We start from the raw sequence: 14,786 nt of genomic DNA on the forward strand, positions 1-14,786 counted from the left end.
CAGCCGGTGCAGCATGATACCATGGTTGATGGTATCAAAAACTGCTGAGAGGTCTAACAGGACCAGAACAGAGGAGCAACCCCTGTCCCGAGCCCTCCAGAGATCATCAACCAACGCGACCAATGCTGTTTCCGTGCTGTACCCAGACCTGAAACCCGACTGGAATGGATCTAGATAAGATGTTTCCTCCAGGAATTGCGGAAACTGTCACGCGACCACATTCTCAACAACCTTCGCCATAAAGCGAAGGTTGGAGACAGGACGGTAGTTGGCCAATATTTCCGGATCCAGGGATGGCTTCTTGAGGAGAGGCCTCACCACCGCCTCTTTCAAGGTGGTGAGGAAGTAACCCTCACTCAACGAAGCGTTGATAACACCCTGGAGCCAGCCTCGTGTAATCTCCCGGGAAGCCAGTACCAACCAGGAGGGACACGGGTCCAGTAAACATGTGGCCACACTAAGTCTCCCCAAAATCCTGTCCACATCATCGGGAGTCACAGCATCAAACTCCTCCCAGATAACATTCTCAAGACTATTCCTCGTCACTCTGCCCTGATCTACCCAGTCAGAGTCCAAATCCCCCAGGATCTGAGTGATTTTGTCATACAGGTATTGTCCAAAATCCTCTGCCCTGCCTTCCAAGGGATCCTCCCGCACTCCCGGATGGAGCAGGGAGCAGGTTACCCTGAACAAGGCAGCCGGATGATTCCCTGATGAAGCAATAGAGGCGGAAAAGTAATTAAACTTTGCCGTCTTTATCACCACTAGGTAGGCCTTAATATGCAACCTTACCAGTGTTCGATCAGATTCAGCGAGACTGGCCCTCCAACCGCTCTCCAGGTGTCTTTTCCGGCACTTCATTTCCCTCAACTCCTCCGTGAACCAAGGAGCTGCACGGGATCGGCACCGGGTCAGAGGCCACAAAGGCATGACTCGGTCCAAGGCCCCACCAGTCGCCCGCTCCCAGGCGGCTACCAGGTCCTCGGCTGAGTCATGTGCTAGAACCTCAGGAAATGGCCCAAGCTCCATCTGGAACCTCTCAGGATCCATCAGGCGCCTGGGGCGGATCCATCTAATTGGATCCGCCTCCCTGCGGCAGGGGGCAGTGGTTCGAAGATCCAGGCGAAGGAGTGAGTGGTCTGTCCATGACAAGGGTTCCACATCTATATCCCCAATAACAAGACCACTTAACCACTGGCCAGAGACAAAAATCAGATCCAGAGTGTGACCTCCCCTGTGAGTAGGGCCATGAACTAACTGGGTCAGGTCCATGGCCGTCATGGAAGCCATGAACTCCCGAGCCACCTCAGACATTTCACCAATGGATGGCAAGTTGAAATCACCCATGACTAAAAGCCTGGGTGTATCCACTGCCACCGTGGCTATCACGTCAAGTAGCTCAGGTAGGGCTGTTGCCACGCGGCAGGGAGCCAGGTACGTAAGCAACAAGTCCATCTGAACCCCACGACCCCACCTCACAAGGAGGGACTCACATCCAGCTATCTGAGGCACAGTGGTCTCCCTAGGACCCAGATCCTCGTTAATAATAACCGCCACCACCCCCCGCCCCTCCCCTGGGCCCTCGGCTGATGGAATGCTCTGAAGCCTGGTGGGCACATTTCAACCAGAGGGACACCGCCCTCCGGGCCCAACCAGGTCTCCGTAATACCCGCCAGGTCTGCTCCACCCTCTTGTATAAGATCGTGAATGAGGGGGGCCTTATTTACCACGGACCTAGCATTGCATAACATCAGCTAAAGGCCCAGATCCTGAGTGTCTAAACCACCTAGTCTCCGAGAGGAGCCATGGGGACCGGGGCAAGCAATTGCTCTCAAACAGCGAGTGCGAGCCCCCAACACATGATATGGTCCCCTGCTCCCACCATATCTGCCCCTCCCATCTACCGTGCTGATGGTACAGACCTCGTAGGTATCATCCCCCATCCCTTTCCCAATCCCTCGACCAGCACCCCCCGAATCATTACCCTGTGCCGGGCTCGGCTCTGACCCTGGTGGATTTCCCCCCCCATCCCCCAAAGTCTTCTTCCCAATTTCTCTAGAAAGATCATTACAAACCCCCCTCCCAAAACCCCTTAAAATCTTTAAAAAATTCCCTAGAAAACCCCACAAATTCTTCCTTGCTCCATGCCATCTCTCTGGACTCAAAGTCCGTCATCGAGATAGGCCCTCGATAATGTGGAGGGCCAAACCTGTGAGAGGGGAGAATCTCGCAGGGCGAGGAGTTCCGACACCGAGTACATATAATCATCAGGGGAGCCAAAGTCCAAGGGTAGGGGGACCACCGATGTTACAAACATAGGGAAAATTCGAGTCCATGGTCAGGCCGCCAAGCTCCATTGTCCTCTCACGACAATGGCAAAGGAGGTGCATATCATTTGACCCCAGAAGTTTCCAGGGCAGTCATGCTCTCACCTAGGCCACCCATGGAAACTCTGATGGAAATCCGGGCGTGAAGATAGCCATATTCCGCCTCCAACTGGCCTTACGTCCATAGAACCAGTATCCCTCCTAGGATTAGTAGCAGGAGTCCAAGTATCCTGCTCAGAAGGAGGTTTAAGTTCGTAAATTCAGGTCAAAGAGATTTTACATGGCAGGGAGTTCAGACAAGCTAGATAGAGAAGGGGGAAAATTAGGAATAATTCAGCAGGCCAAGATAGATGGGTAGCTGTAGCCGTAATAAGGCCCATAAGCCTAAACTCGGTCCAAAGGAAGGAGGAGGGAGGGGAAATTCAAACCGCATAAGTTTGTAGTCATTTTCCGACCCCTGTAAATCCCTCCACCTTCCAGTCTGATGGATAATGCTGCCCTATTTTGTTCCCCCTCCGTCCAGCTCGTCCTGGGGGGGAGTCTCTGGGTCTCCATGGAGGTAACCCTTCCCCTAAGGGTCCAACACTCTCCAATCACCCAGGACTCGGTCTAAGGCTGCTGCTGAAGAATCCTATGCTGTCAGTATTCAGGTCTTCAGGCCTTTGGGAGCCGCCCCGACACCAGCCGCCATCACCGCGGTTGCCGCTGCGGCTGCCATCTCCACCATCGCCGTCGTCGCCATCGGCCTCCCCACGGATGCCCCCAGCCTCCCCCTGCCTCTACAGATCTTCCTCGAGGCATCCAGGGGCGTGGGGAACCTCCATAGGGGCCTCAAATGTCGCTGTCGTCAAGGGGCCACCACCGCCGCTACCGCGACCGCCCGTAGCAGCCGGTGCTAGCGCAGCTCCCCACAGGCTGCATCCATTCACGCCCTCACCCGCCAGCGCTTCGACGTCGTCCTCCTTGGAGCTGGGATGGTCCGGAGAGCTAACAAAGCTCTCAACAGGATCCCCAGATGCTCTTTTACCCAAACGGGGGGTCAGAGATGTTCAAAATGACCCCCCCGAAATCCCCCAAGCCGAGGCATTGCCCCCCGAAGATCCGGGATTCAGCGCCGGGGCGCCATCTTGGACATACGCAGAAGAATGTTGCCTTCCCAAAAAAATGAAGCATAGTCAAATGTTATCGTTTCAGAACCCCCTGAGATATAGTCATCATAATTCATGCATAATAGTAGGTTCCATAGAATAGATCTTAGAGTCTATGATCCCTGTAGGATCATAAGATAATCTAAGAAATGCATAAATAACAATCTAGTTAGTTTATAATGTAAAGGGACTGTTCAAAAGATATTGAGAACTATGAAATGATTGATATGGGTTAGAAGTTTATAAGTTTCTACGTTATTGGTAACTTTGAATGGAGAGGATCCTGACTGCATTCTTTCCCAATGGACAAAGGACTTCTTACAAAGCTACTTAATGACATATATTCATTCTGGGGAGGTTAGAGACAAAGGAAGCCAGTGTGTCATATTACTTCTTACTATCCTTCCATCTGATATTTGTCAGTCTTTCTAAAAATGGTCTATAGCCCTCCTACAGGTATTAGGCACAAGTTTCAGATTCTATCAATGCATTGATTTCTCTCTATGGGATAAATTGTGTATCAACATCTAAGTTTAATAACAGCAATCCAAGATAGGAGTTGATTCATTATCTGGGAAATACAACACATTGTGATAATCTGTTCACAATGTCTTTGGTACTGTTCTGTACTAAAAAAAAAAAAAAAAGAAGGTGGAATCCAGAGAGATTCATTGGAAATCAAGATTTCTTAGCTGATGTTGTGTTATAGTGGATGTACAGATTTCTCTTCCTCTTCCCTATTCGTGTTTTGTGACTCTAGTCATTGTCCATGATTATCTTCTGGTCTATAGGCAGAATAACAACATGAGCACTGAGAACTTCACTTCAGAAACAGGATTCATCCTCTTGGGACTCACATCTCATCAAAATCAACGCATTATGCTATTTGTGATCTTCCTAATAATGTACTTGCTCACAGTTTTGGGTAATCTGCTACTTATCATATTGGTGCACATGGACCCTCAACTGCACACACCTATGTACTTCTTTCTCAGCCATCTGGCAATCTTGGACATAGTGTATGTCACTAATGATTTGCCTCCGGCTTTAGCACACCTCTTGGCTGGAAAGGGGGTGGTTTCTTTGATAGATTGCATCTTACAGGGAGGCACTGGTCTGATCTTGGGTTGTACTGAATGCTTGCTGTTGTGTGTCATGGCTTATGATCGCTACTTGGCCATCTGCAACCCTTTGAGATATGCCTCTGCCATGAACAGAAAGAACCAACATCTGCTTGCCATCTCCTGCTGGATCATAGGTTGCCTCATCTCATTGGTCAATATTGTTTTAATTTTTCGTCATTCCTTCTGTGGTCCCAATCACATTAACCATTTTGTTTGTGAACTGCGTTTTTTGCTAGCTCTTGCATGTGATGACGTAAACCGCACCAGAGACATACTTAATGGTTTATCAGTAGTTGTAGTTCTGGTTCCCTTTTCAGTTATCGTGTGTTCCTATTGTTGCATCCTGCATTCAATTTTTCAAATGCAGTCAGTTGCAGGACGTTATAAGGTTTTCTCCACCTGTGGCTCCCATCTTGTTGTGGTCACCTTGTTCTATGGAACTATCATGTCTATATATATAACCCCCCATTCAAGCTCATCTCCTGATAAGAACAAAAAGGTTGCAATTTTGTACCTTGTGGTGACTCCCCTGCTTAACCCCATCATTTACACTTTGCGGAATAAGGATATCCACAGGGCTGTGATCAAGGTGTTGAAAAGAAGGAACTTTGAAGAAAAACCATGAAGATTTTTATCTTATTGAATTCATCTCTTTTGACTCAAAGCTTATTTCTTAAAGTCTTTACCAATATGTCACTAATCTTATTTTAATTCATGAATTCAATTTGAAAATCTTACACTGCTATGTTCCTCCAGTCTAATCCATGTGAAATAAAGTACTTTGAATATAAATTGTTTCTTTAGACCAACGATGCAGACATTTTAAATAAATATGTGTGTCAGTGCTAAAGTTATATTAAAAAGCAGAGACATCTCCTTTCCAACAAAGGTCCATATTGTCAACACTATAGGTTTTTTTCCAGTAATAATGTATACGTGGGAGAGTTGGACCATAAGGAAGGATGAGCGCCGAAGAATTGATGCTTTTGAATTGTATTGTTGGAGAAGACTGTTCACTTGGACTGCAAGGAGATCAAATCCATCAATCCTGAAGGAAATCAACCCTGAATGTTCTTTGGAAGGACAGATACTGAAGCTGAAGCTGAAGCTCAAACACTTTGGCCATCAAATGAGAAGAGAGAGGACTTATTGGAAAAGATCCTGATGTTGGGAAAGACAGAAGGCAAAAGGAGAAGGGGATGGCAGAGGATGAAGTGGTTAAATAGTGTCATCTATGCAACAAACATAAATTTGGGCAAGCTGCAGATGACACTGGAGAATGGGATGCCTGATGTACTGTGGTCCATGGGTTTCCAGAAATTGAACATAATGACTGAGTTATGAAAAAATAATACAAATCATAATCTGATTACACTATAAACTGGAAAACATTTAATTTTGGTCTTTGAAATTTAAAATATCCATACACTGCTATAAGAAATAGGACATACCATTTGTTCAGATTGGGTTTACATGGTTTTCTCTGTTTTCAAAATACATCACACTATGTCAAGTCAATATGTCTTTAAATCAGTGGTGAAATCTAAAATTTGTTAGTACCGGTTCTATGGGCTGGCTTGGTGGTGGTGGGGTAATGTGACTGGATGGGCATGGCCAATTTTTTTTTTCTTTTAAAACCATTTTCTCTACAATGTCTTCAGCAAAGAGGTTGTAGAAAAAATGATTTTAAAAGTTAAAAAAAAGCCTCTGATGATCGTGTGGCTCAGCTGGGCATGGGAGGTCGGGGCGGGGCAGGGATTTTTGCTACCAGTTCTCCGAACCACCCGCTTCCGTCGCTACCAGATTGGGCGATCGGGTCTGAACCGAGAGCATTTCCCCCCTGCTATATATATAGATGAAATTTTAGTAATTATAATTCAATGGGGGGAAAAAAACTATGTTAAGTCTCTGGGTTAAAATCAATGTATTGTGTGTTCCAGGTTTCTTTTTGAGGTTCTTAAGAGTGGGAGCCCTTATAAATGAAATCAACTGTTCAATTTTATAAGGAATTTGAAAAATAGGACTAAAGTTCAGCTCAGTTCTGTTTGCAAGTGTGGAACAAAGAATTAGACTACCCGATTTGGGGAAATCGAGTTTAAGAAATCTTCCAACTCTTCCTAGCACAGTACAAGATAAACACACTCCAACTTCAACTTGTTGCTTTTACACATTACTACATAACTGGCCATTTTTATACCCCCAAATGTTTCTAATCAACTAAACCAAGATCAAAGTTTCATTTTTTACTTCACAAGTAATGTATTTTCCTCTTTAAATAAAGTAATCAATTTAACCATTCCTGCTTTCTCTTCCTTGCTATGGAAATAATGTGCATTACTATTTGCATCTAATAATCTTTCTGAGCTGTCACCATTTTTATTTACAACATTTATTGTATACTTTGAAATTCTTTGGTCTTACTGCTCCCTTCTCTTCCCCCTTGAATCTCACACCCTCTTTTCCCCATTCCCTTTCCCTGCAATAATTTCCTATTTTGTTTTCTTCTTTGTATTTTATATAATAAAAATAAAAATGATAAAGTTTTTTAAAAAAAAGAAATCTGAAATATATTTCATATTACTTGAGAAGGAAATTAATTTGGCTAAGAGCCTTGGTGGCGAAGCAGACTAAGTGCTGTTAAGTGCTGTTAAGTAACACCAGCTGCCTGCAATTACTAAAAGTTTGAATCTCACCAGGCTCAAGGTTGACTCAGCCTTCCATCCTTTCGAGGTAGGTAAAATGAGGACCCGGATTGTGGGGGCAATAAACTGACTTTGTATAAAAAAGAACACCGCTTGGGGGGGGCAAAAGCCCGTTAAGCTATCGCTTAACGCATTGTAAGCCACCCATAATCTCCGGAGAAGGGCGGCATATAGATCGAATAAATAAATAAATAAATAAATAAATAAATAAATAAATAAATAAATAATTTGGGGAAGTGTATATTTTATGGCTATTGGACCTCTTAAAGGATGTTTTAAGAAGTTTGGATAAGAGATATTTGTGGGTAGTGAGTGTACATTATATGCAATTTGAGATTTTCTTCACTCATAAAATGTATCTGTGTCCAGCCACGGCTTTGTTTCAGTTTTAAATCAGAGCATAAGTTAATACTATGTTGGAAAGAATTATAATACTCAAAGATTTAAATGTGATTTTTAAAGTATATTGTCAGCTTTGGAAGCCATATTAAGCCGGAAGCTTCCATGCTGCCACCTTCTCATGTGTGGGAAAGTAGGAGGGGGGATTTAGTAGAGGGGTTGTTTGTAGACATAATAGCATTCTTCCTGTTGTCAAGGTCAGGGCAATCCAGCATCTGGAGAAGGAGTGGTTGGAGTGCTGAGCCGAGATGGGATGAACGTTGATTGGAGTATGTGTTTGACTGAGGAGTGAGGGGATGGTGTTGGGGGTGTTGATTTACTGAGGGAAAACCTGGACCTTTCAGATCCAGGTTTTCCCAGATGTGCCAGTTTACCTACTCTAGTAAAGAGAACTTTGGAAAATGCTTGCTTCCACATCTTTACTTGGAGTTGGGATTTTCTGGAATGCTGACATTAACCCGAATCCCTCTTAAAGCCTAATGGCACCCCAAAAGGGGGCTGTCGGGGATGCTGAGCCCCAGCATCTACCTAAACCTTGGGTGGTGCGAAGACTAAGTTAAGATGGAGGAGAAAGGAGAAATCATAGAGGAGGCCATGGGGACGGATGCTCAAGGATATACCGACACCTTGCTTTCTCCTTCTGAAGAAATAGTGTGAGCCTTTGAGGCTGCAGAGGAAGTTCGAAGGCTGGGGACCCGGGCCAAGGTGTCAGATTCCTGGAAGAGTTGCCAGTCTGACCCAGCTCCAGGACGGGGACCAGAGGGTAGATTGCCTGGATATAGTGCTGCTCCCAGCCCAATGAAGTCACCCCATGAGCCAGACTGGAGGATGGGGACAGCTATGGGATCCGGAAACTCCTGGGACTGGGACCTGTTGCGCCCAATGCGAAGCCAATCTCCCGAAGCTCCCGGAGCATTTTGAACAGATGGAAGTGGGAAGTTACGCACCTCCCTCCCAACTTCTTGAGGTGAGATGGACATTAACGCAACCTACATTCACCTTCCCCGATCCAGGACCTGGGTGGGATTTAGTGGGGCATAGACACCTCTCTACCCGGCCAGGGAGAAACGAGTGGATCAGCATAGCATGGCCATCCTGCAGCTGGGAGACATCAAACGCAGCCTGCATACAGAATGCAAAACCCCCCTTTTGAGGGTCCTCACCAGCCTGCCTTTATGCTACCTCCTGCTAAGTGTATACCACCAGGCTGGGGATTTTAACCCGGCCAGGGGTGAGTCCAGTGCCAGTGATATCCAGTGCCATCTGCTCCAAGTTTCCAGGGATCCCCATGGCCCCAATATGGCCCAACGATCCCAGCACTACAGGGAAGACTAATCCAGCAGCCAGATGCAGTACCCTCCCTCTCTCCAGCCCAGCAAGCAGCTCACCAGCTGCACAATGAGGGCGTTGCAGAACTAAATGATGCCGATGGGTTTATTGCATTGCTCTTGGCCAGATTTGAAGACTTAGACCGAATAAATGAAAATGAAGCCACACTAAAGGTGATGAAGCAACCCATAAAAGACTTTGTATGGGACTTTAGACGAGTCACAGGGAACCTGGGGCAATGGCCAGACCGCATACTCCTACATTATTTTAAAGAGGCCATTGATCAAAACAGTCAGAACAGCCCGTGGGATCTGGGGGGTGCCTGAGCAGCTGCACAACTGATATACTATGTCCATAGCTCTAGACAGAGAAATCCACCCCCACCGCAAAACCCCAGCAGAGAAGCTGCCTTGCAGAGCATTACCTGGAAGGCCCCTTTCAAAGCCTACTGAAATCAACCCCCCTCAACCAGCAGGGACGATTAAATGCTATCGGTGTGGACAACCGGGACATCAAGCTTCTGAGTGCCTGGTCCCTGCCCCAGTTCCACAGCAACGTCCTGCCATAGCTGCACGAGGCAGGAGGGCTCCAAGGAAGGCCCCAGACACCAGGCAATTTGCCAGACAAGTCGTAGACGTTCCCCTCCCCACTGAAGAGAACGAGGAACCTCCAGCTAGAAAAGCCCCTCCTGATGAGGCTAGCAAAGATGAAGACCCGATGGTGAGTGCACCCATCCCCCCCTTTTCAATTAAAGTGAAACTGGTGGTGCCAGAACTGCCAGCAATAATATATACCGGTTGTACCAGATTTCTAATTAGACTTCCTCTTGTTGAACAATTGGGGATCAGAACAGCAGCCTTAAAGCAACCAATTAAATTTCACCAGGTGGATGGAACGTTAATTGGGGGGGGGGTCCCCACCACCCATATTACATAACTGGTTAGATTAGAAATCGGGAGACATCATGAATTTATACGATGTATAGTAACCCCAAAAATGTCAGAATCTGTCATACTGGACCTGGCTTGTCTAGACAAATGGACCCCCATTTGTCTAGGAAGATGGATACTGAAAAATCAGAATAGGGGTTGGCACATTACCCCCTGCCCCTCCTCCCAAAGTGCAGCCTACTCATAAATGCCAGCTGCCAGAACCAGCAGCGGCTTGTTCAGACAGACCTCCAGGCGAATCCCAGATTCCTAACATATACTTAGCCGAAGCATTCAGTGACAAGGAATGTAACCTCCTCCCCCCTCATTGGCCCACGGATTGCACCATCAAATTAGAACCAGGAGCCAAATTGCCAAAACCCAGGATGTACTCCATGACACCTGCAAAAATGACCGAGTTGAGGAAGTACATTGATACCAACCTAGCCAAAGGATTCATCGAGCCTGCAAAATCCAGGGTGTCCACCCCCGTATTGTTTTAAGAAAAGATGGTGGGGTGAAATTGTGTGTGGACTTTCAGGGGGTCAACACCATTTGCATACAAAATACCTACCCCCTACCACTAATGAAAGACTTGCTGAACCACTTGTCAAAAGGCAAGATTTTCACCAAGCTAGATCTAAGGGAAGCCTACTACCGTGTTTGCATAAAGGAGGGAGAAGAATGGAAGACTGCTTTTAACTGCCTCCCTGGGCAGCTTTCAATTCCGGGTCATGCCTCTTGGACCCATGTCAAGGGCCCCCCGCAATCTTCATGCAACTGATCAATGAAGTTTTGCGTGAGCCTTGTTTCCCTAGATAAAAAAATTTGTTTATAGAACTTAACAAAATTGCCAGGAAATTTGTTTGGGGAGGGAAAAAAACCAAGAATTGCATTTCGATCATTACAAGATAATAGAAGAAGGGGAGTCTCTGGACTCCCAGCATGGGAAATCTATTACAAAACGGCTAACTTAGCCTGGATAAGGGAATGTATCACCTTAGAAAATAAAAGAATCTTAACTCTGGAAGGGCATGACCTACAAAAAGAATGGCATGCCTATCTATGGGATAAGAAAAAAAAGAAAAAAACATACTTCCACAGACATAAGATAAGAGATACGCTAATACAAACATGGGAGGAAATTAGATATAAACAATATATGAAGGTTCTGAACTGGCTTTCGACAATGGTAGCCAAGATATACCCTAACACACTAGAAACCAACAAAATGTTTAGGTATAAAGAGCTTTTAGATAGCCGAGGAAATCTCTCTCTCTTTTTTTTTTATTGAAAAGTTTTGTAGAAAATACAAGCATTTTCACCCCACCCACCCTTCCCCCCTCTTCCCCCCCACCCCCCTCCCTAGACTTCCCAGAACAAGCACAGGGTATAGCATTCACAAATCAAAGGCTAGAATATGCTAACAGATTGTTACATTTCACATTCTCCCTAGATCCTTAATTCCTTATAATTCAAAAAACAAACATAAACTACTTAAAGTTACTTCATTCATATGCCATATATATCTTCTTATTCGGATACTTCTTCTGAATGTAATTGATCCATCTTCTCCATTCCAATATATATCTTTCATTTGAATGGTCTTTAAGATATGATGAAATTTTCGCCATTTCTGCCAAATGCACAACTTTTAATGTGCATTCCTCAATGGTGGGTGGATCTTCCTTCTTCCAGTACTGTGCCACCAGTAACCTGGCAGCCGTTATTAAGTTCAAAACCAACTTAGTCTCTATTACAGTACAATCCATGACTATTCCCAATAGAAAGAACTGTGGTGTAAATTTAATTTTTTTCTTTAAAATGTTTTGAATAATCCACCATATTTTTATCCAAAAAGCCTTAATTTTTTTATATGTCCACCATATATGAAAATATGCAGCATCTTGAGGAAATCTCAAAACCAATCAAACACTATGAGAACAGGGCATTCATATTGATTGGTGGCCATACCTGCAGATTAAATCCAGGCACCAAAAAGACAAGGAAGAATTTGGAATTGAGGTGGAAGCAAATAGATTTGATAAGTTATTGATAGGCCCAGAAACAAAAATATTAGCCAAATTATACAATATCTACTAGAATTTGACAGGGCAGAAGAGGTGGTAAAAGAACAAAAAATATTGGACACAACATAAATTTGGATGAGTGGGAGACAATCTGGAATAGAAACTACAAATTAACAAAAGCAGCATCATTTAAGGAAAATCAATTAAAAATGCTATATAGATGACACTTAGCCCCTGCAAGACTAGCGAAAAAATACCCAAACATAAATCCCAAATGCTGGGGTACCTTCTTTCATATGTGGTGGTCATGTCCCGAAGTGATGAGGTACTGGAAAAAAATTCAAAATTGGCTACAAGAAGTAATTAAAGAAAAAATTGAACTGGTGCCTGAAACTTTTCTCCTGGAAGTACTAAAGAAGAAATATGAAAAACAAAAAAAAAGAGGTATTTAATTGTACACATTATCACAGCAGCAAGATTAGTTTACGCACAACACTGGAAAGGAAAGGAGACACCACCGGAGGAACACATAATCCAGAAAGTTTTAGAGTGTGCCGAGATGAGTAAATTAACACTAGAGTTAAATGAGTAAGAGGATTCGGAATACTTTACGGTGTGGGAACTTTGGTATAGATGGATGGATAATCAAATAAGGGAAAGATAAGAGATAATGTAAATATCAGAACAATTAGGTAAATAAGAAGGCACTACAACAAAGGAATGAATTTAATCTGTATAGAAAATACCACTGTCTAACCGATTTTATTTGTATTGTACTGTAATGTAATATAATAAAATTTATTTTAAAAAATGCTGAATGGTCACTTCCTCATCCTCGACAACACTCACATATTTTAAATTACTTGGGCATCCTTGCAGGAGATAATTAAGATCTGTCACTGCACCAGCATGACAGTAGGCAAGTGGGAAGGTAAAGGGAACACAGAACTGCTAATGAAGACAAACTGTTAGCTAAGAGAAACTTACTAAAGCAAAGATATGACCTGCAATAAAGAGAAGCCAAGCATTTTTCACATGTTCCTCAAAAAAAGGGGGGGGCTTATTTACCTTGATGACATTCTTATATTTAACAAAAATATGGAAGAACATGTCAAATTAGTCAAACAAGTGTTCAAAAAGCTCCTAGCAGCCAAAGTTTATGCAAAGCTGTGAAAATGCGATTTCCATGAGGAATCCTTGAACTACCTGGGCTACAGGGTGTCAAATCAAGAAATTGAAATGGACACGGGGAAGGTGAAGGCAATGCTGGACTGGCAACCCCCACGAACCCGTAAGCAACTTCAAAGTTTCCTGGGGTTTGCAAACTTTTACAGACAATTCATCCCCTCCTTCGCTGAGGTTGCTCTCCCTTTGACAGAATTGCTAAAAAGCGGTCTGCCTCCCATGAAGCCAAAACCTAGCCAACCCCTAGCTTGAACAATGAAGTGTCAAAAATCCTGTGAAGAATTAGAACTCCTATTCGCAGTGGAGCTGATCCTACAGCACCCTGACCCAAATAATATCAGATCACGGGTCCAGTTTACCACTAAGTTCTGGAAAGCGTTCCTACGGTCCATTGGGTCATCCCAGGGGCTTAGCTCATTTTTCCACCCATAGATTAACGGATTGGCTGAAAAATCTCACCAGGCTCAAGGTTGACTCAGCCTTCCATCCTTTCAAAGGTAGGTAAAATGAGGACCCAGATTGTGGGGGCAATAAACTGACTTTGTATAAATATACAAAAGTATGAAGGCTATTGCTTAACGCATTGTAAGCCGCCCTGAGTCTCCGGAGAAGGGCGGCATATAAATCAAATTTAAAAAAAAAATTGAACTCAATGTGGAACAATACATTAGATGTTATGTAAATTATCAACAAGAAAACTGGGCAGACTTACTACCATTCACAGAAGTGGCTTATAATAATGCAGTACACAGCAGTACTGGGTTGACTCCCTTTCAGATAACTATGGGCATGGATTTTGTGCCGATGCCTGAGTTGCCTAGAGAGCCACCCACTTCCATGTCCCTAACAGAATGGATGACCTCATTGAAAAGGGGTTGGGAGAATACTAAGAAAGCTTTAGCTGAATCAGCGGAGAAGTATAAGCCCTGTTTTCGCTGGCAGAGGGTTGCAGGAGGCCGTTGCAGCCAAAAATGGAGCTCAGGAGGGCAGCTCTATTTTCATTGGCATAGGCATTGCTGGCCAGTCCTTTACTGTTTCCAAGGTGGCCTCACAGGCAGGATTCGACCTGAGGGCCTTGATTTTGACACCCCTGCTGTAGAACATTTGATTGAACAGATAGTTTGTAAACATCCACAAAACATCATTGGGGGGGGCAATATAGAAAGAAGAATAAATTATATCAGCATAGTTCTTTTTTTAATACCGATCATAGTCTGATAGTCTGGTAATTATCAGAATGCTATAGGTAGAATGTATCTTGATCTCAACAAAACATTTCTTATGTTCTTTTTTAATTAATAAGGTGATAAAAGACAGATTGGATCTGGCATATCCTTAAATTCAGCTGTCTTCCTCAAACATTCTGTTAACAAATAAAAGCGTTCAGCATTTCCAGCAAAATGATACCGGTTAATAACACAAGATGAAAATGAAAGACCATGACAGGATTAATAGCAACAGGGTAAGAAAAAAGAAAACATGGAATAAGTTAAGAAATAAAAACTTTTCTATTTATTTCTCTCTCTGTCTCTCTCTCTGTGTGTCTGTCTCTCACTCTGTCTCTGTCTGTCTCTGTCTCTGTCTGTCTATCTCTATCTGTCTCTGTCTCTGTG

General features: G+C 44.1%; 1 protein-coding gene across 1 annotated transcript; it reads left to right on the top strand.

The window, feature by feature from the left end:
- Window positions 1-4,630: 4,630 nt before the first annotated feature.
- LOC117662211 (olfactory receptor 5V1-like) lies at window positions 4,631-5,224 on the top strand. Its single transcript, XM_034411526.2, has one exon. It carries the CDS (start codon window positions 4,631-4,633, stop codon window positions 5,222-5,224), a length of 594 nt encoding a protein of 197 aa, XP_034267417.2.
- The last annotated feature ends 9,562 nt before the right edge of the window (window positions 5,225-14,786 follow it).

Source organism: Pantherophis guttatus, chromosome 4 (genome assembly GCF_059756535.1).
Source record: "Pantherophis guttatus breed Tessera chromosome 4, ASM5975653v1, whole genome shotgun sequence".
In the NCBI taxonomy this organism is placed as follows: Eukaryota; Metazoa; Chordata; class Lepidosauria; order Squamata; family Colubridae; genus Pantherophis; species Pantherophis guttatus.

Bases quoted from the DNA above. Each gene is read 5' to 3' on its own strand.
- LOC117662211 (XM_034411526.2), top strand. From the start codon at position 4,631: ATGGCTTATGATCGCTACTTGGCCATCTGCAACCCTTTGAGATATGCC.